Source organism: Harpegnathos saltator, unplaced genomic scaffold (genome assembly GCF_003227715.2).
Source record: "Harpegnathos saltator strain DR-91 unplaced genomic scaffold, Hsal_v8.6 scaffold182, whole genome shotgun sequence".
Taxonomy (NCBI): Eukaryota; Metazoa; Arthropoda; class Insecta; order Hymenoptera; family Formicidae; genus Harpegnathos; species Harpegnathos saltator.
This window is the reverse complement of record NW_020229964.1, coordinates 1028462-1052416: the sequence shown is the minus strand read 5'-3', so window position 1 is coordinate 1052416 and position 23955 is coordinate 1028462. Positions and strand designations below refer to the sequence as shown.

General features: G+C 36.9%; 2 protein-coding genes across 5 annotated transcripts in view; one reads left to right on the top strand and one right to left on the bottom strand.

Annotated features, from left to right (window-relative positions):
* LOC105184294 (serine/threonine-protein kinase 32A) overlaps positions 1–2720 on the top strand; it is a 66003-nt gene extending 63283 nt beyond the window's left edge. For all 3 annotated transcript variants that reach the window (XM_011143001.3, XM_025297618.1, XM_025297619.1), the window contains one exon: positions 1649–2720. In XM_011143001.3, the coding sequence (XP_011141303.1) occupies positions 1649–1820 (172 nt within the window). In that variant the 3' untranslated portion in view covers positions 1821–2720. The remainder of the gene's footprint in view (positions 1–1648) is intronic.
* A 16174-nt stretch (positions 2721–18894) lies between these two features.
* lost (methenyltetrahydrofolate synthase domain-containing protein lost) lies at positions 18895–23440 on the bottom strand. Of its 2 annotated transcripts, none has more exons than XM_025297665.1 (5): positions 23174–23440; positions 22422–22807; positions 21353–21699; positions 21078–21282; positions 18895–20382 (listed from the first exon to the last, which is right to left on the bottom strand). In XM_025297665.1, the coding sequence occupies exons 1-5, from the start codon at positions 23187–23189 to the stop codon at positions 19996–19998; spliced, it is 1341 nt and encodes a 446-aa protein (XP_025153450.1). In that variant the 5' UTR covers positions 23190–23440; the 3' UTR covers positions 18895–19995. The 2 variants fall into 2 exon arrangements, with proteins under 2 accessions (XP_025153450.1, XP_011141305.1); XM_011143003.3 differs by having other exon boundaries at positions 21039–21282; positions 23174–23433.
* Positions 23441–23955: the final 515 nt, after the last annotated feature.

Here is a 23955-nt window from a genome sequence, read left to right as displayed (position 1 = left end):
ACTTCGGACAACTGGCGGAGAATGACGGTCGGAGTGGGGAACAACACATCTCTCGCAATGCGAATTAATGCGCGTGATTGTACACTCGAACGAAAATCCATGAAAATATCATTAACGACAAATTACTTCATCGATAAAAGCATGTTCGAAAGAAAATGCATGGAAATATTGTTGTTAACACACTAATATATCAATCAGCAAAAATAACAAATACACACACACGTACGCACAATGGGAACAAAATATAAGATAATATTGGATCAGACAAAATCCAATTTGTTTACAAATTTCAAATTTATTTACATTGTATTTTTTATTAATAAATTGTTAATAAAAATTGTTAATAAAATTTGTTAATAAAATTTATTAATAAAAAAAATTATTCGTCAATCGTCGACATCGATAATCGATTTATAATTTCGCGCCAATATTTTGACGACAATATATTGTTAATATTGGGTGAGTTTTTTTAATTCAAGATAAATTCGTTGCCTTTTCATCGGATAAATGACAATATGACGTCTCAGACACGTGTTTGATGGCATATTTTTAAGAACAGTTTGATGAATGGATTCAATTAAAGTTAATAATAAGTATGTATCAACAATTTAATATTGATATGTACATATTTATATGTACATATAATTCTGAAACCCAGATTTTGAAACTCAAAATTATACAAAATTAGTATTAGAAATTACAAACATTTTACTTGTTATATACATATTATTTTTACATAATATATATTTTTTTGCATTTATAATCAGAGGTCACTTTCTTAGCACATGTCTCGACTAATTCTAGATAATCGAAAATATATTTTAAAGTTTACATCTGAATAGAATGGCACTATTTTTTATGTAAAGTTATCAATTTTTACACGCGTACATTTGATAAATATTATGTTTATATCACTGACTGTTGTTAGTTTCTGAAAAAAAAATATCAAGAGTGGAATTAGGAGAAAATTCATCTTTATACATTTTTTTAATTAAATTATAATTTAGTAGTGTTTCCATGTCAATAATTGAACGCATTAATATTTTAGGTTAGAAAATTATTCTCATCATATTCAATCAGAAATCTCATCGGTCCATTGACAAAATAAGTCTGATAAATATGTAATGAGTTCAGCGCTGTAAATAAAAACACATTATATGTAATTCATCGATGAATAAAGGAACTTGCATTTGCGCTTTAATTGAACGAAAATTCAATTGATGAATTAAAAAACTCACCTATTACTGTCCGTTATATATGCGCGACATCGTCTACAAAAAGTCGAACCGGACTTGGACTGACCCAATACATAATGCTCCATATACATACATCTACCGCGATGCTTTTCATTTAGAAGTACATAACTCTTCATCACGCTCGTAAGCATCACGCTAATAAGCCTGCGGAGATCTTTCAATGTTTCCTCACTTTGACTTCTCGCAAGATTCCCCGAGGTTGTCCTCGACTTTCCCGCTATCCTTTCTTAGTCTTCACGGCCTTCCGCACTTGTGACGATCTTGAATTCCCGGCTCGAGAGAGAGAGAGAGAGAGAGAGAGAGAGAGAGTGCGGTGTGTACATTAATCTTCCATGGAAAAGCGTCGTCTTTCCGAGCGTTCGCTCGATACCGTGTCAATCCGTTGATTACAGAACAAAGCAGCAGCATCTGCCGGCCCAGCGAACCGGAAACCGACTGAGCGTCTTGACGACGAGCGTCAAAGCACGCATAAGCGTGTCACCGAGGCAAGGTCGCCGCGCGAGCGCCACGACGTCCTCGGACATCGACTTCATCGACGCGAGTCCGGAGCCTAGCACTTCTTAAATCGGGCGCGACCGTATCTCGCTGGTGACGAGCGAGGCTGCTTTCACCTCGCGAACGCGCCCTGAACTCCAGCCGATTCCGACGACGTTCATCCACTTCACTGACTCGGTAAAAGTGTGTCTCTGATATCTCACAATTACCCCACTTGGTTCTTTCCTTAAGACTATGACTCGAGCAAACGGATCCTCGTTCTCTTTGACGAAACTCGAGGCTTCGTCTCTTCCGAAGGAGACGAACGGAAAATTTTCCGGCTGTCCATTTCACTCGAACCGTCTCGAGACGCGAGAAAGCAAAACGCTATGAAGCTTTTATATTCTCCCTCTCGTGGGAAAAATGCCGAATTTTTTTCTCTTTCTACGTGTATCGATCTGGCGTATCGACCTGGCGATTTAAGGTGATTTACAGTTTTGACGATAACTTTTTCATCGGACTCTCCGTGTCAACAGACCGCGACGTGTTTGCTTTGAAATGAGGCTCTCAGCATTCTAATAGACATCCGAATACTCACTGTTCGATATTCGACTTGATCATTCTGATGAGCTTTCATCCTTCTCGCTATGCACTTCCACGGCTGCGCAAGCCATTTCTCTTGTCACCGTAACTCTATTTATTCGTGACGAGCCTGAAACGTATAGTTCGGATCAATGCGGTTTTATGGCAAGCGGTTCATCGAGCTCACTAGTCATCGATATTAGTGCTGGCTAATTTTGCAGCTTCTACGGAAGCCTGAAAACGTGGATGGAAATTGGAAGTAACTTCGCGTCGCCCAAGACCTTTCGGGTCCCAGCGGTGCGCGCTTGATCAATGTACCAGGAAAAATGTGCATTTAAAGATGTATATTAAAAGGATCATCAACCGGATTTTGTCTCATAAACTTTGATTAAGGGCAGCGACGGGACTTTATTATTCTTAAAAGAATGAGAACGGCGAACAATCGAGACATCCACTTCAATGTCGAATTTATTCGAACGGTGGGGTTTACTTTAACGGACTTTTCGTTGTTCCGGCTTAGAGGAAGACCGATCACGAACTAGGAAAACTAGACGCATCTTCGCGATGAAGTAGTTTAAGTAAATCGTTTCAGTACAAAAATCCGATACACATCGTACGTCGTTGGTACTGAAATTTCCTTTAGAGAAGGAAAACAATATTTTCACTTCGCTTTCGCTGAACACTTAGAGTTTACGTTATTAATTAGAAATAAGAACAACGTTCTTTTTAACGGTGTTAAATGGAAGCACAACGATAGTCACCTAAAGAGACGCGTGTGTGAGAAGAAAGAATAAGGAGAAGAGGTTGTAAATTTTGGAAGACCTGAGAGAGAAAAATTTAACACTAAGTTTTAAAAGATTCGAGTGCTAAGCGAGTTAAAATAAGCGAGAAGCAAATTAACGCTTCTATATTTAATGCGATACGAGAGATTTAAGACGCACATCAAGGAGGAACATACACCTAGAGGTACGAAAAATAGCTCTATTTTTACCCTTTTAATCGAACCCTTTCTTCGAACAGTAAGGAGTATCAAAGCGGGATTTTGCATGTATATTATTTATATTTTTATTGAAAAAAATGTCCAAGGCATATCCCAAAATATCATATAATATAGCAGTTACAGACATTAATGTCGAACATTGCCGCTATCATCCCCATTTCACTGTACATCCTATATAGTCCTGTACATCCTGTACATCCATCTAAAACAAACATGGATAAACAATTCTTAAAATATATATTAAAATCTAGTCTTTGCCGTGGCCGACTTTTAAAATTTGTCGCAAAGTTCTGCTTATTTGAATTTAAAAATGCGATTTTTCGCCAAAAAATCGACTTTCGTCTGGCTGTCAAGATGGAACGAAAGTTTATGGAAAAAAAGCCATACGACGAAAATCGCATAATTTTATGCTGTATAAATAAGAAACAAAACAAAGGGTGAACCCGATCCAAGTCGTTTAAGAGATATTTCGGGTTTTGGTTTTGAAAAACTACTTTTGAGAAAAACGCGTTTAAAGTTTTAAGTGTAGTTTCAAGCAGTATAACAATGATTTCTTTTTTACTTATATGGAATCATCTATTCCATATAGTGAATCACCTGCAGACGTAGCAATTTCTGCCATTTCATTTCTAGCTTGTCTGCGACGCATTCTTGCCTCCTTGATCCTGTCTCCCATGTCGCGCTTCATTTCCGCTATCCGGTACTCGTCCTCGCATTCGCATAATTATGCGCATTTGGTTGAGCATAGATGTTCATTGCTCACATAATCTGTAATAATGATGATGTACTTTCGTTGTACACACATATACGGCAAGTTCTAACAAATACTGTTTTTGTGCCACTGTACAATTTCTTATATCCTGTTAGCCTATTCAAGCTTTCGTTATTATTTTGCGTAAAGTCACTTATGCAACGCTCCGATAATTGTTTATCGCTGAGATTTTTATAAATAGATCAAATAGCTCCTAACATGTTTCCTGGCAAAGTCTGGTCATCATGCGTGTAATTCGGAGTCTCGCGAGCAATTTTGATGTTGTTGCACCATAACGATAACAGGTAGTCCAAATTGCCTGTTGCATTAATTCAACAGATTTGCAATTTCTCCAGATACCTAGGCCATAGTACACACTCAATTTGTCGATGATTTTTGCAGTTAATTTATCCTCACTTTAAGATTCTTGTTCTTTCGTTTGCGTTCTCGGAGACGACAATAGAGAGACGCTAGAGTTCCGGTGTTTAGTTAGAATAGATGCGCAATGGTTCGGAAGGTAATGATAGAAAATGGTATAGGGGTCTCTAGAAAGTTAGGAAAGCGTTACGTATAAATATAGATCCATATTCTGAACTCTCTCTTTCATCACTAAAAGTGACTTTAAAAGTGGCTTATAGCAAATCAAGAAACTTAAGGAAAGCCACTTTTGCAGTAATTTTTAATGATAAAAAAGAGTTCAGAATATGAGCCATGGTATATCTAGACTGCGTGTTCGAGAAGTAGGAGTAGAGCTCACGTAGAAAAAAATGCACTCTGTTTTTGAATGAGACCCGATTGACCATGTTACGATTGGGCACAACCAATAATATTACTCAAATTTAATCCTAACCTAATTAACTAGTTTGTACACAGTATGATTGGTTGTATCCAATCATACTGTGTCGAATTGGATGTTCCCCTATTTTGACTGTGCGTTTTCTTTCGCACACTCTCGATGGAAGGGGAATAGGGAAGGCAGTTGCTAATCTGTACGATAGTACAGCCGCTGTACTACCATACAGGGCTCTATTTTCGAAAAGAGCAACCGCAAAAGCACCTGTTTTTTCGCCCGTTTGGTGAACCTCACGGATTGAATCGAATTGTGGTCTAAATGATAGCTTATGATGATATATTAATCTGGGAAAAATTTCAAGTTGAGTATAGGAATGGTTTCGGAGATATCAAGAGTTAAAGGCCGCCATAAGGGTCACCCGCAAACGCGAAACAGCCGAGCCACCAGACGTTCGCGCTATTGCCGAGGTGCAGCGTCGCTCGGCAAAAGGTCGCTATCGAGAAATCTTTACTTATCAAAGTTTACATGAAGTCTCGGTTTCGTAGCGGAAAATGTCATCACATTTTTGTTTTAGTGGATAAAGCAAAAATTGGTAGAGACTCGATTCGTGAGTATTACTCGGCCCCAAAACGAGGCAAATTACGAGACCCCAAAAACCTCCAGATAGCAGATTAAATTGGTTTGAATCAACCATCTTTTTACAATTTCGGTCCGCCATATTGGGTCCGCCAACTTGAATTTTGTAATTTTATCTCCAGATTCGTAATCAGCGATCCTAAAAACCTCTTATTGACTAATTCAAGTTGTTCAAGTCCAAATGGAAAACAAGTTTAACGGAAATCACATGTAATATGTACAAAGGGTTGAAATAGTGCTTTCATGTTCAGGGATCAAGGGGTGATTTCCAGCCTTAAAATGCGTTGTCAGCCGATATAAAAAAATACATGTTCAATATTTTTCAATGTCCTACGTGCATGCCAAATTTCATTGGAATCGGTGAGTGACAGTTGGGTAGTATTACTTGTTAGAAATAACATCTTCCATATAACTTTTCAATCGTGGTATTTTCCTTGAGCGTGCTGTCTCTAACTTATAAAGTGCATCCAACTCTTCTTCACTATCTGATGACAATGATGACAATGATGATGATTCTATATTTACCCGCAAAAAAATAGGCCACTAAATTTTAGTTTTGTAACATCTTTCAATCACAATAACTCAGCCAAAAATCATCGTATTGAGATGAAATAAAGCTTAAATTAAAGTTTGGACATTTCTTGTTATCAACCAAAAACCTAAAAGTTTATATAAATATTATAAAAATTGTTTTACAAAATGGCGAATGTTGAATGATGATAGATTTTGAAGGTCGTAGAAAAATGAAATAGATTTGTTAGGAAATAAATAAACTTTAAACCTCATACATTTTTAAACTTTAAACCTCATATATTTTTGTACCAGAGAACCGATCCCCCTGAGCAATGCAATAGTTAAAACAAAATTCTTTTCCCATTAATCGGTCTATCTTCAACATCTGCCATTTTGTAAAACATTTATTATAATTCACTTTTAAGTTTTTGGTTGTTGACAAAAAATGTCCAAACTTTAATTTGAGCTTTCATCTCAATACGATGATTTTTGGCTGAGTTATCGCTATTGAAAGATGTTACACAACTGTGCTAAAATTTAGTGGCCTGTTTTTTTTTTTACGAGTGAGTATATTAGATCCCTTATTACGAACGCGAGAAGATTGATTGCTCGTCTTCGATTCATATTGCCTCGTTTATATTAAGAGCGGCCATATTGGAAACTTTTATTCTAAACTACGTTCGGAGAGCTTGTTATTGCTATCGAGCTATTGGCATCCCGAACGGAGCTTTTAGCGTTTGCGTTTATAGCATTCACAGCGTCTCCTCGAATGCAGCCTATGCCTATGGCGTTGCGTGTCACGTAACAGCGCGCGTTTCATGGCGCTCGCCCGGCCGGCCGCAACTTTTGTACTTTTTGGAATTCCGACTTGCCGCTCCAGGAAACCATTCGAAAGACATCACACTAAAAGAAAATATAAAAATAAAAAAAATCGATTTTTCGATCCATCTAGGTGTATGTCTCCCTTTAACGACGTAACTTCTTTGTCGAGGCGATTGGGAACAATGACCTACACGATGTAGATGTCTTATTCGATAAATATATATGTACATACTATATATGTTGTTTAGAAAAGTGCGCTGTGTACGAATTGAGAATAAAAATATCTTTGACATGTTAGCATGCTGCAACATACCATATATCCCGTTAAGTAAGTAAAATTTTATTTTCATTAAATCTCGATAAAATTCTCAGATAAGGTCGCCAGACGTTCAGATTTTGCTGTCAGTATCCTCCTGTCCAGCTAATGTTCAGAATGTCCAGATTTTATTAAACATTCCTCTTATCCGTTGATATATCCTTCAAAAATATATCTTGACAACCTACGTTTCCAGTTTTCTTCTTTTCTTTTAGAAATCTGTCTAGGCTTTTTAATTTTCATACCTGGCGATATCATTCTTGAGCGAATCCCGCTAGCCGCAAAACCACGATTCACTACACGCGACCTTGTCCTCAGGTAAGCTTTCCGGTAAGTGGAGCAAAAGTTCTAGCGAAATGACGTCGTCCGAAGGATCAAACAACAGGCAGTCTTTCAAGAATGGCGCCGTCGTCGTTCAGCAGTTACAATTTGAACGCGGTAAGAATTGCAAATGCGGATTCGACTGTGTTAACCAAGCGTGCTCGTCGAAGGGGTGCTGGATAATCGATAGCATTGACATTTCACGAGGGTGAAAAGAGGGTGAAAGAGGTCACCGTGACACTCTAGCGTCTGGCACAATATGGGTCCCGGCCAGACGATGTAAAATATCGTCGAAGTAACGCGAGCATAACGACATTGTGTCTCGGCGCGAATGAGTTCGCGAAAAATTAACTCTCTAAGCTAAGAGACCTGTTCTCCCTCTCCCTCTCACACTCCTCCTCTCTTTAATCACACAATAGACATGAAAGCGGTCGCGATAAATGGCAGCACGTTTACCACGTTTTTGTTTCCGTCGTGTCTGTCAGCCAAAAAGCCGTCGTATACACTTCGTTTTCTTTTGTCTTTCTCCTTTTCAATTCCTTTCTTCGCCGCACGAATTAACGATTGTACGCGCGATACGGACGACTCTCGCGCAATTACAATATAACTGCACAAACGAGATGGCGCTGTGAATCGGGCATCGGGAAAGGAATGGGACCCTCTAACAAAGCTAATTACGTTTGCAGAAGCTATTGCAAACCGATATAATGGGCCAATTACCGCGCAATTTACGCGTCCACTTGTAGCGGGATTGCTGTAAACAGAGAAGGACGCGACGATTAAGCTATTGTCACGGCATATTTTTCATGCCGTATTGTGCGCGATAGTCGTCTGTGAAAACGGTTGGCCATATAACATGACCGTGAAATTATCAGGCTAGCAAGAAAGTCATGTCATTTTTTTCTATGTAAATGAAAAGCTATTTTTTCATATAAAAAACTTTATTCTATAATATATTGTCCGTTTAATTCAATGACTTTTTGCCATCTGTTTGGTAACTTTATGATTCCGAGTTCATAGAACTTCTAATTCTTATCGACGAAAAAATGATCCAAGTACCGCTTGATAGCTTCATCGGAATTGAATTTTTTTCTCTTCAAGGAATTTTGCAAGGAACGAAATAAATAGTAATCTAGGACAAGATCAACAAATATAATGGGTGTGGTAACACATCTCACCCAAAGTGCAACAATTTCTGATGGGTGACCAACGATATACAGGGTGACCAATGGGAATGTGTTCAAACGTTTATACAGGGTGATCCATATTAATCGACAATCGGAAATATTTCGTCAGGTAAGCCAGATCGCGAAAAATGTCTCAAACAAAAGTTGTAGGGTTCAGAGGGGGACATCTGACGGTGACTTCGGTTTGACCTTGGATTGTCGTTTGAAGGTCACGTAAAGGTCAACTTTAAAATCCTAAACAGAATCCCTCATTTTTTATTGCATATTCCTGTAGCTCTTGTCGAGACGTTTTCAAAACACTACCTACTTTTGTCTTTTGCGTAAGCTATTCCCAAGATATGAAGCTTCAAAGTTGACATACCGCCGGCATCCGCATTACCCGATGTACACTCAGAGGCAGGTATGGTGTCCCTCGGCGATGTCGTATACGCCTGTAAAACAATCGAAAACGATGACAGGCATATACGCATACGCATATGGGCGTACTGTACAGCACGAGAGAAGCGAAGAAGAAGTGGTGGGAGACATTCCGATGTTGCATCCTTATCGCACGTCGCACGATCGAAAGAGAAAGCATTACCAGACGTGGTACGGTTAATGGTGTCCCCAATAGCTGTCTCACTCTACGTTTGAATGCAGGGAATATGAGTGAGACAATTATAGACACCGCGCTGTCTCTATAGATGTCTCGCTCGCTCTAATAGCCATGTATCGCGCTTTCCTCTTTTCTCCTTAGCAGAAATGCCGATTAAAGAGGGAATCCTGTCTGTAGACCAGAAAAATAAGCTATTTTCACGAATTTTTTTTTTGGAAACTAAGCAGACGATTGATTTCAAACTTGATAGAAATAATTCGTTTTGATTTTCCACTTTTAATTCAATGCCAAACAAACAATTCTTTACCGAATGACTTCTTTTTGTTAAAGAAAGCTTGAAATGTCAGATGATACAAAAAATTATAGGATTTCAAGTTGGTTGCGTTTAATAACAAGTAAAGCCATCTATTCGTGAAAAACAACATGACTTTATTGCTAACCTAATATTATTTGACGTCCAAGATTTAATCGCGATCAACCGCGTGACTCAACGGAACGTTGCCAAAAAGCAGCGTGTCATACTTTTCGGAAAATTTTAGTCGCGTCTAGCGCGGTCAATCGATACGACGCGAAGGATGCATGGAAGAAAAAGATCGGTTAAATTAACGTGGTAACAAATGAACCAAACCACATGTTGGTTGAGGAAACTAGAGAACTTCGAATTCCCATGAACCAAATTCAGTCTTAAGGAGCGGAAATTTTATTTCCTTCAACCATAAAATGCGTCTAGTCCGTTTAGTGTCCCGCTGATTCAACCAAACCTTCTTCTCTGTGTAAAAAACACTCGATACAGTCCGGGAGAAGAAAGTCATTTATTTCGGGAAAAATATATCTCGTAGGAAAGCGAAAACAAATCTAACGACTTTCGACGAGTTCGTCGCTAAATGGAAAAGTTGCCTCATAATATCCCCTCGTCTTTCTCCCTTCGAAACTTGCTGGTCGATCGTCGTCGATCGCAAACGCTCTGGCAGCTTTTCACAGAATAACGCTGACGAAGCGTCTGCACGGATAAGCACGATCCTTGACGGAGACGAGTAATGAAGTTGCAGAACGCCGGCAATCACCGGCTTCACCGTCTTCGATAGGGAAATCCGATAGCGAATAACACAGTTTAGGTTCTCGAAGCCAATGAAAGTCTCCGGCGCATGATAAAGCTACTACTTAAATAAGAAAATTCGATTTTACGGCAGCTTATGCGATTCGACAGGCATCGCTCGTAATTGCCCTTAGCCGTGCTTCACAAATTAATGCTTTCATGAAGTGTCGAAGTAAACCGGCGCTCTTCCCCGGAGTTGCGAAGATTCGTGATTACGGTTATCTTTGGCGTCGCATCTTGAAAAACTCGCGCCAGCTTCCGCGACGAGATATAGGGTGAGTTTTTTAATTCATCGATTGGTCCATTGTACAAAGCACAAATGTGGCGAACAGTTCTTTTATTTATGAATTATATCAATATGTTTTTATTTACAGCGCTGTACTTATCACACATCTATCAGACTCATTTTGTCGATAGACTGATGAAATTTCTGATTGAATATGGTAGAGATTCCTAATCTGAATTTTCTAATCTGAAAATGTTAATGGCTGTATGTGATTATTGACTTGGAAATACTATTAAAATATAATTTAATTTAAAGAATGTATAAAGATAAATCTTCTGGTTCTCCTCTTGATATTTCTTCTTTAGCAACTAACGATAGTGACAGTGATATAGATTATTAATCAAACATATAAAACATATAAAAATTGATAACTGTATATAAAAAATAATGCCACTGTATTCAGATGTCTTTAAAACACACTTTCGGTTATCTAGAATTAATCGAGATATGTGTTAAGAAAGTGCCCTCTATTTTGTATATATCTTTGTATATATTCTATCTTTGTAAATGCAAAAAAAAATATATTATGTAAAAATATGTATATAACAAGTATAATTTATAATTTCTAATACTAATTTTGTATACGAGGGTGAATCAAATATAAACCGGAGTTATTCTTTTTAATTTATTGAAACATTATAAAAATACAAACATACAAAGTTATTCTTCTACATAATCTCCTGACTTAGAAACACATTTTTCCCAACGGATAGATAGTTTTTTGATCCCGCTATCGTAAAATGAAGGTGGTTGTGACACCAGCTAATCGCGCACAAACGTTTCGACAGCAACATCGTCGTCAAATCTCTGTCCACTAAGTGCTTCTTTTAGTGGTCCAAAGAAATGATAATCGCGGGGCGATAAGTCCGGACTGTAAGAAGGGTGTTCCAGTATAGTCCAGAACAAATTCTCAGTTTTTTATCGAGTTTAGGCAGCTGTATCGGGCCGAATATTGTCGTGAACCAGGATAACATCTCGAATTGGAAATTTGCGTCTTTTCCGACAATATGCGAGTTTTCTTTCGTCCAAAAGTTGGCAATAGTACACGGCGTTCACAATACGACGTCCGTGGGGAAAATCAATGTGCAAAACTTCTTTGAAATAAAAAAATACAGTTGCAAGAACCTTTCCAGCTAAGAGCCGAGTTTTAGCTTTGATGCAGGCTTTGGGTGCAGATTCTTCCTTCTTTCGCCACTCCATACTGGCTTGTTTGGATTCCGGATATAATAATGCATCCAAGTTTCATTGCAGGTAACAATCCAGTGCAAAAAAGCCTCTCTTTCAGCCTGGTAGCGTATCAATAACCGTTTGCATACCTCGAGACACTGCCGTTTCTGATCTTCTGAAGAAGACGAAGGACCCATCTTGCGGATACTTTTCGAAACCTAAGATCGTCACTAATGATTGCCTGAGCACTGCTGTAGCTTATTTCGATCTGGAAGCAATTTCAGCAACCGTTAATCGGCGATCATCCTCGAGAAGGCAGCCAACAATGCGAATATTCTCCTCAGCTGGTTCTCGGGCGACGTCGGTGACCTTTATTTTCAACTGCTTCTCGTCCTAAAAATCCTTCTAAAAATTGTTTGTGCCACGTGTACACTTGAGTCTTCTTAAAGGTGTTGTCCCCGAACTGTGCCTTAAGCCTTCTCAAAATTTCGGACGATTTTACGTCCTCTGTCGTGAGAAACTTGTTAATAATCCGTTGCGCAACGGATAAGGGCACCTTTTGGTTTGACATCGTGATACTGACTAAAGAAGCAGTAGTGTGAAGTCTTCTACGGGGGGAATCCCTTCAGGCATCCCTACCTATAACGCTCAGAATGGCCCTCTCCGTTCACCTCACAGCGCGTAAAAAAATAATTTCGGTTTATATTTGATTCACCCTCGTAATTCTAGGTTTCAAAATCGGGGTTTTCAGGATTATATATACATATAAATTGTTGATGTTTACCAATCTTGATTATGTATATGTACTTATTAATAACTTCAGTTGAATCTATTGATCAAACCGTTCTTAAAAATATGCCATTAAACATTCATCGGAGACGCCATATTATCATTTATCCGATGAAAATGCGATATATATTTTTATGCTGAATTAAAAAAGTCACCTATATCCCGCGAAACACAACTTACGGTTGATCACTTTCGTTCACGTGTATAGTCATATGCGTTAATTCGCGCCGCGAAAAGAGAAGCGTTGTTCCCCCCTCTGACTGTCATCGTGCCAGTTGCCGGAAATCGGCCACGGTTGCTACCTCCATGCCAGGCTTTGCCCATAAATCTAAAAAGAGCGGGGGAGAGGCAGGAACAAATAAAAATACATATCAAATATTAAATCTTCGAATACATTAACATATTAAATTCAAATTAAACATCGTGCGGTACTAATAATCATTATAAAATTAAACATTATTTATATTTTTACGAACATATGCATATTGCATTAGTATCACATCGTTATAAAAAAATGTTATGAAAAAATACGCACTACCCAATATTTTAATATATTAACATAATATTATGTCTAAAATAAACACATAATTTTATGTTAGTAAAAATAAATATATAACTATTATTTGAGTAAAATTTGATAAGAATTTATAAAAATTCTTAAAGTGTGTTAAGATTTAAAGCTATTGCTCTCTCTCCCTCTCTCCCTCTCTCTCTCTCTCTCTCTCTCTCTCTCTCTCTCTCTCTCTCTCTCTGCCCGATTATAAAAGATAAGAAAAATATAATCTTTCTTCTTCTCATATCATATGGCCCGGAGATTTTTTCTTCTGAGCCGGAGAGCCGAAGATTTTGTGTTTCGCCCGGAGACTCTGGGCGAAAACCGGAGAGATGGCAACCGTGAGATCGGCCGGGTCCAGCGCAGGATTGTTAGAAAAGATCGTAAATCCAAACAATAAACGTGTCTAAGACCGATATATGTTTCCAGGATATTATAAAGAAGTTTTTATTAACAGATCAGTGCGCGAATCATTATGCTGAAGTATTTGTTCACATTTCGCGCTAAACCCGGTCGGCCTCCGACAGCTGGCGGCGAATGATTAAGTGAGAATGGGATAACAACGCTTTATCTCTCGCGACGCAAATTAATGCATGCGTGTATACATATTAACACAGGTGAGTGTTTTATCATCGTTGGTTCAACACGGAGAAATCGTCGGGTAAATTTGCTCTGATCGTAAATCTCAATAACATCATAAATCTCAGACGCTCAATTGGGAGAATCTCTTCCCTCTCTTTTTCTTTCATTTATCTATCCTTGTCACGCGTCGCTTGTTAATCACATCTGCTGCACTGAGAACCGATTACGAGCCTCGAGTTGTTTTATTCCACTTTTGCCCATAGTAAGATACAACTATTGCACCGCGTTACCTCGGAGATTTAATTTATTGGGTTGTCCGGAAAGTAATTTCGGTTTTTTCAAATAGAGAATGTTAGTTGCCTTTTTAAGCAGTTAACCTTATTCTAAACCAGAAGATCGTTTTACATTTTTACAACGCACATTTCAAGCTTCGTTTGGAAAAAGTTGTTTTGGAATCTGTCAAGTTGTTTTTGTTTGGCGTCGCATCAAAAATGGAAAACCAACATGAGCATTTTCGTCTTTTTGCTTTTTTATTACCATAAAGGCAAAAATGCAGCGCAAGCAAGAAAAGAATTGTGTGCCATATATGAAAAGGATATGTTGACTGAACTAGTCAGAATTGGTTTTCGAAATTTCATTCTGGGAATTTCGACCTCAAAGATGTACCACGTTCTGGAAGGTTGATGAAGACCAAATAAAGGTATTGGTGGACATAAATCATCATTTACGAACGAATACGAAAAATTGCTGAGAAATTAAATTTATCTAATTCGATCGTGCATGAGCATTTGAAACAACTTGGTTCCGTTTCAAAGCTCGATATTTGGGTTCCACATGTTCTCAAAGAAACAGATTTGATTCGTCACATTATCATCTGCGATTTGCTGTTGAAACGTAAGAAGAACGGTCCATTTTTTAAACGACTCATAACTGGAGATAAAAAATGGATTGTGTACAACAATATTTAACGCAAAAGATCATGGAGCAGACGTGATGAACCAGCTCAAAGCACATTAAAAGCTGATACCCATTAAAAGAAGGTGATGCTCTCTGTTTGGTGGGATTGGAGAGGAATGGTTTTTTTGAACTGCTACCAAACAATCAAACGATTGATTCGAATGTTTATTGTCATCAATTGGACAAATTGAATGATTCCATCAAGCAGAAGAAACCAGAATTGACGAACAGATAAGGTGTTGTGTTTCATCATGTTTCAACGCCAAACCTCACACAAGTTTAATGACTCGCCAGAAGCTGTTAGCGCTTGGATGGAACTTGCTACCGCATGCACCATATTCACCTGATCTGGCACCATCCGATTATTGTTTCAGTCACTACAAAATTCTTTGGATAATAAAAATTTCGATTCAAATGAAGGTGTCAAAAACCACTTAATTCAGTTTTTTGCCAATAAAGACCAGAAATTCTACAAGCGTGGAATCATGTTATTACCTCAAAGATAGCAAAAGATGTTAGAACAAAATGGTCAATACTTAACAGAATAAAACTTTTCTTTCCATTAAAAATATTGTCTTTCATTTTCATGCAAAAAACCGAAATTACTTTCCGAACAAACCAATATTAATAAAAAAATACAGGCGACGAAATGGAAATTTGCACACTCGGGCCGCATTATCGGCCGGACTATATTGAAGTTACAGATAGCTGGAAGCACAGTGGAACTCAGACTATCGCGGGAACAAGGTTAATAAAATGATTTTTCTTTATATGTAAGATTTGTATACTTACATTATTTATACGATCGTACACATACTTATACGCATACATGCGTACGCACGCATTCACGCGCGCGCACGTATACACACACATACACATACACGCGCGCGCGCACGCCGGCACGCACACACACACACACACACACGCGCGCGCGCGCGCGCGCGCGCGCGCACACGCACACGCACACGCACACCCACACACCCACACACACACACACACACATACATACAGAGTATAATATAATATACTTGCATATATGTATGTATGTAATAATGACAATTATATATGCGCAAAACTAACCGTCGATTGTTACGTCATCGCTATCGTGTCTAAAAACCATAAATTATATTTGTTAATATCACAAAGTATTGCCGTTTCTTTATTTCTCAGCCGACGTACAACGTCTTTCTCTTGCATCTGCACTTCAACTGACAACGCATGGAAGACCGCAACACGCCTATAAAGCGGCTAGAGCATGAAAATATATTGTTCATATATATACTATATGTATATATTATGTGTATGTTTTTGTATGTGAGTACACACGCGTGCATTAACTCGTATTATGAGAGGAGAAGCAAAATTGTTCTACTCCGGCAACCAGCGTGGTATGGAGGCCAGAGTGGGGAGACAATGCTTCTCCTCTCGCGCCGCGAATTAATGCGCGTGACTGTACATATATACATACATACATACATACATACATACATACACACACACACACACACACACACACATACATATATACATATCTTTTTCTTTACGAAAATATGCGTTCAAAAAAATAGAGTATTCTCTCTTCTCTCCTTCCCTTGCTCTCCTCCTCTCCACCGCTATCTCTCTTTTCCTATTTTATCTCTCTACACGAAGAAAGATATGATGATTCATCTTCATCTTGTGTCGCAAGTATCTTTTAAACGACATGTAAACTATTGTCATCAGTCTGTGTTAGATGATTGGTACCAAATATCGCAAATATACTCTATACACATCGATTAATATCAACTCATTATCTACGGATGTAAAAAAATCATCGACGATTATTACTCTTCGCTGCTCCACGGACAAATACAACAGCAGTTGACTAATGGAGTGCATGTCCTTTCCTCCAGATTCTACATGCGAGTCGTACACTCTAACACTAGATACTAACAGATATACAGGGTGACCAATGAGAATATGTTGAAAGTAAATGATTATTCGCGACAAATAAGCCGAACAAAATGAATTAAACGCCATTTTGTAGAGGAAACTTGTCAATTTTATTACCATATATATGAATAAGAAATATAATAATTTAATAATCGAAATATACATTATAAAAAAAAATAAAAATTTTGCTTACGCGTATGAATTAATGCTATATGTTTTCAAAGTGTTGTCCATCGAAATCGGCACCGAACTGCAATCGTTTGCGAAAACTTTGAAATACATTATCTAACAGATGTAGGAATGCTGCGAGTGCATTTTTCAATACTATTTATTAGCTCTGCGGTATTTTGAGATTTACGGCGTAACATTTGTCTTTGAGATAACCCCAAAGAAAAAAATCACACGGGTTCAAATCGGGTGAGTAACGATACCATTCCAAACTTTCATGAGCAAATTTCGGGTTTCCTAACCCAATTATCCTGTTGCCATATACTTTATGTATCGATTCAAAGATTTCGCGAGTACGGTGTGGGGTTGCGCCATCTTGTAAAGTGAAATTTCTTTACTAATCCACATTTCTTTGCATGGAGAAAGAATTTAGTCTCCTATAATTCTTTATAATTTTTTATAACTTTGACTGATCACGGTTCTTCAAAAAATTGCAGGTAGATCGTTTTTATAGAAATTACAGGCCACGCGGAGACCTTTTGAAGATGAAGAGAAACAGCAATAGACGTTTGGATTTTCCTGTCCCCAAAACCGATAATTTTGTTTGTTGACACATATCAAATTTCATTTTACAAAAATTTCATTTTATGCAAGATGGCGCGACCCCACACCGTACTCACGAAGTCTTTGAATCGATACATAAAGTGTATGGCAACAGGATAATTGGGTTAGGATACCCGAAATTGCAGTTCTGTATTGATTTCGGTGGACAACACTTTGAAAACATATACCGTTAATTCATATGCGCAAGCAAGATTTTTGTCCTTTTTTTATATGTGTTTCAATTATTAAATTATTATATTTCTTTTTCATATATATGGTAATAAAATTGAAAAGTTTCCTCTACAAAATGGCGTTTAATTCATTTCGTTCGACCTATTTGTTGCAAAGTAATAATCATTTACTTTCAACACCCACTAGTCACCATGCACTTTCGATATTTTATCATTATCAATTATCTGAAAGAGAATAACCGTTGAAGAGAAAGCTGGAACATGTTTCATCAATTGCGTCACGGTTTGCCGCATGGTTATCCTGCTATTTTCATTGATTGTACGCTTGTTATATCTTTCCATGGCGCAGCTGTTCTAACTTTAATGTACTTTTTGATCACAGATTATTATATGCGTTGCGACGAATTTTCTGGAAAGTTGGTGACATTTTCCTCTACGTCACAGTGCCATGGCTTATTGATATGAAAGTAGCATAAATAAAATCATTAGCCAAAAATACGCAGTATCTTCTGTGTTAATAGTAACGACCATTAATATTAATATTAATATATTCACATTGCACCGGGTTTGGATCAGTCCAAACCAATCTTGGATCGCCGCTGTCGACTCGGCGTAAATTAATTCGCAAGTACAACTACAATATAGATCTAAGCGAAGTAACATGTAAAATAATTATTAAAAAGAAACATATTTTTAATCGTTAACACAAATATATCTTGCATATGTCTGAAGCAACGAAGCTGATATATCTATCTAACGTAAAGTAAAAAAGAAATTTTGCAACATGTCCCAATGGTCGCGCAATTTCTGCAAAACCAATAGCTTCTTAACAAATCCGGAATAGAGTACTCTTGAGCGAAAATTTATATTAATCCCTAATATTACGGAATTGTTACAATGTATATAAATCGATGGATATATACAAGGTGACTCATTTTAATTTGAGAACTCAATTTCTGGAAATCACGAAATTTTAGAAAAAGATGTTTCTTACAAGAATTTCGACTTTGAAAAGCAATTAATAGGGAAATGATGCCATGCTAGTTTGACTTTGGATAATTGTTTGAAAATTATGTGAAGGTCACCTTCAATTTCTCAAATAGAAACTCCCATTTTTCATTACATCTAAAAAGTCTAGGATCACTTTTACTTCTAACATTAATTTCTAACATTTAATAGTTACCGAGATATCGTAAACTAAAGACTGAAAGTTATCAAGTTGTTCTTAAATGTCTTAAAAATACTAAGCAAATAAAAAAATCTTTCAGGCAAAAGTTGTTCAAATAAATTTATAGAGAAAGATGATATAACAAAAAATGGGGATTTCCATTTACAATTTTAAAGTTGACCTTAATTTGATTTCTAAATTTGATCCCTAGATAAAGTTCAAATTCACCACTAGATACCCATTTCTAAACTCTAAAATTTTTGTGTTTAACTTTTCTTTTTTTTTCACAAACGTCATCCCTTCAAGTTAATCCGGAGTATCCATCTTTTTGGTACACTCTGTGTATACAGGGTGTTCAGTAATTCATGTAGCCATAGTGAAAGCGTAGAATTGATTAAAATAAACATAAAAGTCTCATATCATTTTGCAATTTTCACAATAATTATCGAGTTATTAATTATAGAAATGTGACGACGAGTGAACGTTCATCAAGGTTGAATGATTGGAGAGGCATTACAGCCACTCGGGTTATAGCGCAGCCTAATTGATCCAGCAACTGTTACCGGCGTGCGGTGAAACGTAGGACGAAATAAGACTAATATAGTTGTTAGACTACAACAGTTGTTAGATCGACTGGACCGCGCTCTTGCCCGAGTGGCTGCAATGCTTCTCCAATCACCCACCTCGTCAGATTTCTATAATTAATAATTCGATAATTATTGTGAATATCGCAAAATAATATAGGATTTTTGTGTTTGTTTTCATCAATTCTATGCCTCCATTGGCTATGGCTATGTAAGTTACCAAACACCCTTTATGTATATATGTATATATGTGTATATGTGTGTGTGTGTGTATATGTAAGTTTTTATTTAATTTAGTAATTAAAACGAACTCCAACATGTATATCAAATTACAAAAATATAACGAAAAAGTGAGAAACTCTACAAGAATTTCCAATTTCCAATCGAGCATATTCGCTACAAAGAGAAGTCTCGAAAATTTAAAAAATTTACAACTAGCAAAAAGTACTCGTCGTTTAAGACATCCTGTACACGTAATTTAGTAACAAATTAGCTTTCGGAGCCTAAAACTCTCAGTCATCACAAGAAAGAAAGACAAGATCTCGTGAAAATTTTCCATAAAACAATAAACTTTGTCTAGAAATATTCAATCGTTCGTTTGACATGTCAATATGATATAAACGTTCAAGAAATTACGTGCGATCGTATATTCACCGTAGTTTCCAATAAAAGTTTAAACAGTAGTCACATCAGTTACCTCGATTCTGGAAATCGGTTTCGCGGGCTCTACATGTATGAAATCCTCCTCGTTGTTCGCGAATTCGCCGATTCGTAACTGTTGCAAGTTTGCCACGATCGAGTCTACCTGAAGCGGTTGATCCGGTGAAGCGCTCTCGCTTCGGAGTTTGCTAAAGTGAAGATAACAAATGCCGCGATAACCTTGCCAAATTATTTCGCTCGGCTTAATACCACGCTCCAACAGAGCGTTCTTCACATCACGAACTCTGACGCCGGACGAGATGTTCGAGAGCTTTAAGGAGAAATCGATGTGCGCCTTCGTTCTGGCGCGTGGATTTTTACGCAGACGAGATGTGCTTTTGATGTTATTTTCAGTTTTTGTCTGTAACATTGAAGAACAATGGAAGAGCCATTAAAGTTTAACTTAATTATTTAATAATTATAAGCTAATTTAATAATTATAAGCTAATTTTAATTAATATAATCAATGCTAGTGTCTCTCCGATGATATTATATATTGTACAATGTATATAAAAAAATAGTTGATTGATTTAAGGCTCATGGCTCCTTGCTGCAAAGGCTTAATTGATAAAGCAAGAAAATGCATGACTAAAATTGTATGCCACTTCTAAATAAAAAGATATTTGTATGAAAGGATATTTCAAGTCGCTAGAACATACTTGTAAAATGTCTCGAATACTATGCTTCTCTCTTGAAAATCAATCAACAGCTATAAAATGATTGCAATAAGGTTGGTCATACGAAATGATTGCTTATGATTAGGCTTCATATTACTCATTTGATTGCTGATTAGCTATCAAGAAAGAAGTATAGCATTCGGAGCATTTTTACGAATATGCTTTAGTGATCTGAAATATTCTTTTATATTTTTTTAGAAATAGTATTTTTGCAAAAATATTCAACGTATCGTTTCTCGCTGACTAAAGAGCGATTTAATTAAAAAGTAATAAAAAGAAATAACGCAATAAAGTAAAAGTGATGAGAAGCAATAAATAATGATATGTAAAAAAATTGTACTTCGATATTCAGAGAATTGTTTTCCTCTTCGACTGGCACCTTTTTTTGTGAACGTTTTCGAGGAAAACGCGGTTTATCAGTCTTATCTTTGCCATCCTCCGCGGTGAAGTTCTTTTCCGTATTAGACGCATTCTTCTTCGCACCAAGGCGTTTCTTGTTTCTCGGATATTTGACACGGTTTTTAATATATTGACGCGTCTCCACGTCAGAATCGACTTCTTTCAAGAAAACGTTCTTGCCATCTCTGCGAGGAAGTAACCATTTATTTGTACGAAATAGCTTACTTAGCTTGATTCAGGCAACTTAATGCATACTTTTCATCCATCTCTTTGAGCTGCTGTAATACCTGCATGGTTTTAAGTCTTCTTCCACTGAGCATGTGCCACAAAATGCCGGACGGCTTCTTCTGTCTTGGCTCAACAAATATAGTCTGCGTTGGCGTGACGATTATGTCCACTGGCACGTCATACTCTTTAAATAATTGTGGCGGTATATAATCCACGATCTGACAATCATGCACGGACGTGATAACGGTCGTATTCTCCGTTATCGTGCCCATTCTCATCATCATCGCAAACTCAAGATCCGCGAAACCTTCTCCTTTGCCAAGTCTATATCCATCTTGACTGACACATACAGATCCCAGTACAACGAGATCTACCTATAAATAACAACTATTTATAATTATATATTTTCTTCAGTATTGTTTACTATATTATTACATTTACTATATTGTAAAATATATACTATATAATAGTATTATATATTAAATATACACATACTGTTATTATATGTTTACTATACAGGGTATCTCAAACTGACCAATCTCTCATGGAGACATAGGGTGAGTCTCAGCAGGTATAAAAGTCCCATACTATTTTGTGAAATTCGCAATAGTTATTATCGAGTTATTAATTACAGAAATCTATTGAGTGAGCACTCGCTGAGATAGTATTGGACTTGCTTCGCAGGGCACAGTACAGTCCAGTCGGCCTAGCAACAGTTGCTGGCATGCGCCGACAGAAGGGACAATACACCGCTATTCAGCTATGTGCTATTCTTATTTCACTGCTCTTATACATTGTTCAATATTATCTCGGCATATGCTCATTTATCAAATTTCTCTAATTAATAATTCGATAACTATTGCAGATTTTGCTAAATGATATGGGACTTTTGGGTTTGCTTCGATCTGTCCCATGTCTCCACGAGATTGTTCAGATGGTCCGAAACATCCTATATATTTACATATAGACTTAATATAACTAATTTCTTTTTTCTATGTACCTATGTTTATATAGTAATTCAATATATGTATATCTCTTTTTTTGATAATTATATATAATTCAATAGTATATTATTTTCAAGTTAAAAATAAAATACCTTAATATGGGAGTCAAGTCCTAGTGGTTTACCAGATTGTTCCAAGCCATGCATAGTAGCCAATATTTTTAATTGTTCTTTTGTTGCACCAGCGACAGGTGTAACATGTAGAAACAAACCAGATCTTAATCGTGGAATAGGCACAATAATCTCTTTGTTAGCTTCAAGAGCCAAAAATCTTACTCGTTCCTGTGGCTTATCTGGATTTATTTTTATAGTTTGTGCTCTCTTAAATTCATCCAATTCGGTTAATCGTTGTGCTGCTTCAGCAGCACCTTTAAAGTTTGGAATACGTTTATATATATTAACAGGAAAGTTCACCAATTCATTCTTTGTCATGTAATCCCATACTTTCCGACGGAAACTCATCTTGGTTATCTCTTCGGCTGTAAGAAAATATTGACATAGAACAAACCGTTAATAGAATCTCTATTCTATTAACTATTCTATTAACTTCTAAATACACGTAATATGCATAATCATACATATCAAACACTAAAATACGATCACCTAAAAATTAATACATAATACTACACAAATATATAAATAAAGGACAAATAAAAATATTAACACAATCATTTATATAAAATAATTTTAAAGTAACGAGACAAAATAAATGTGTCAAATCGTTGATATTTACATTCGATAAGTATACAAAAACATTTCTTTTGACAGTTAGTAATAACTCGGCAAGAAGTAAAAGGTTAAATGAACACTCGTTATGTGCCTAATACGCCAATATAATTACTCACGTAATTTTGCAGTCATCTTGATAGATCTACAAGCCGAATTTTGCAGCACAGACAATTGTGACCAGACTTGACAGATCTAAAAAAGATAATCTTAAGGAAATACCTCTTACAAAAATATGCTTGCACAATTTATTCCATTTATACACGGCCCTTTCGATGTAGTTTCTATTTCTATGTGTTGTCACATGTTCACAAACTCTGTGAAATTGGAATTCTCTAGAAATCCATCTCATCACGTGTTAAAGCAGTTCTGTATACGCGGTTAAATCAATGTGAACCGACATTATATAATAAATAACAATTTTTATTGTCCTGCTCGTATTCATTCATGAAATCGATATTTGTGATTGATGGATTATTGTTGTGGATAACAAGGAAATAAATCAGCTGATTCAGTAATGCCACAACAACAGATTGGGGATTTAATAATTGGCCAAAATGGCGTCATCGCGCGAAAAAAATGATCGAAAATGGTGGAATGCCATTTAATAACATTCGCTTCTCAGGATTTGTAGGCATAATTGTCATATAAAATATTTTGATACTTTTATTTTGACAATTTTGTACGCAATAAATAGTTATGTTCATTACGTTTTATGTAACATTAGCTGTAAAATATTACAGAAAAATCGCTGTCATGATCGCTCTTAAGGCGCCATCCTACGGAATGTATGCGCAATATAAAATTGGCGAAACGAAGTCCGTCTCGGAACGAATTGCTCTCCACTGAAATATATTGGCGGTATGTCTGCGATTGGACGGCCTCCTTCCTTCAATTTCAC

Excerpts from the sequence above, each read along its gene's own strand:
- lost (XM_011143003.3), bottom strand. Across the intron at positions 21,283-21,352 it reads CTCAAAGAGATGGATGAAAA|AGATGGCAAGAACGTTTTCT; the intron begins GTATGCATTAAG and ends ACTTCCTCGCAG. Across the intron at positions 20,383-21,038 it reads ACAATTCTCTGAATATCGAA|ACAAAAACTGAAAATAACAT; the intron begins GTACAATTTTTT and ends TCAATGTTACAG.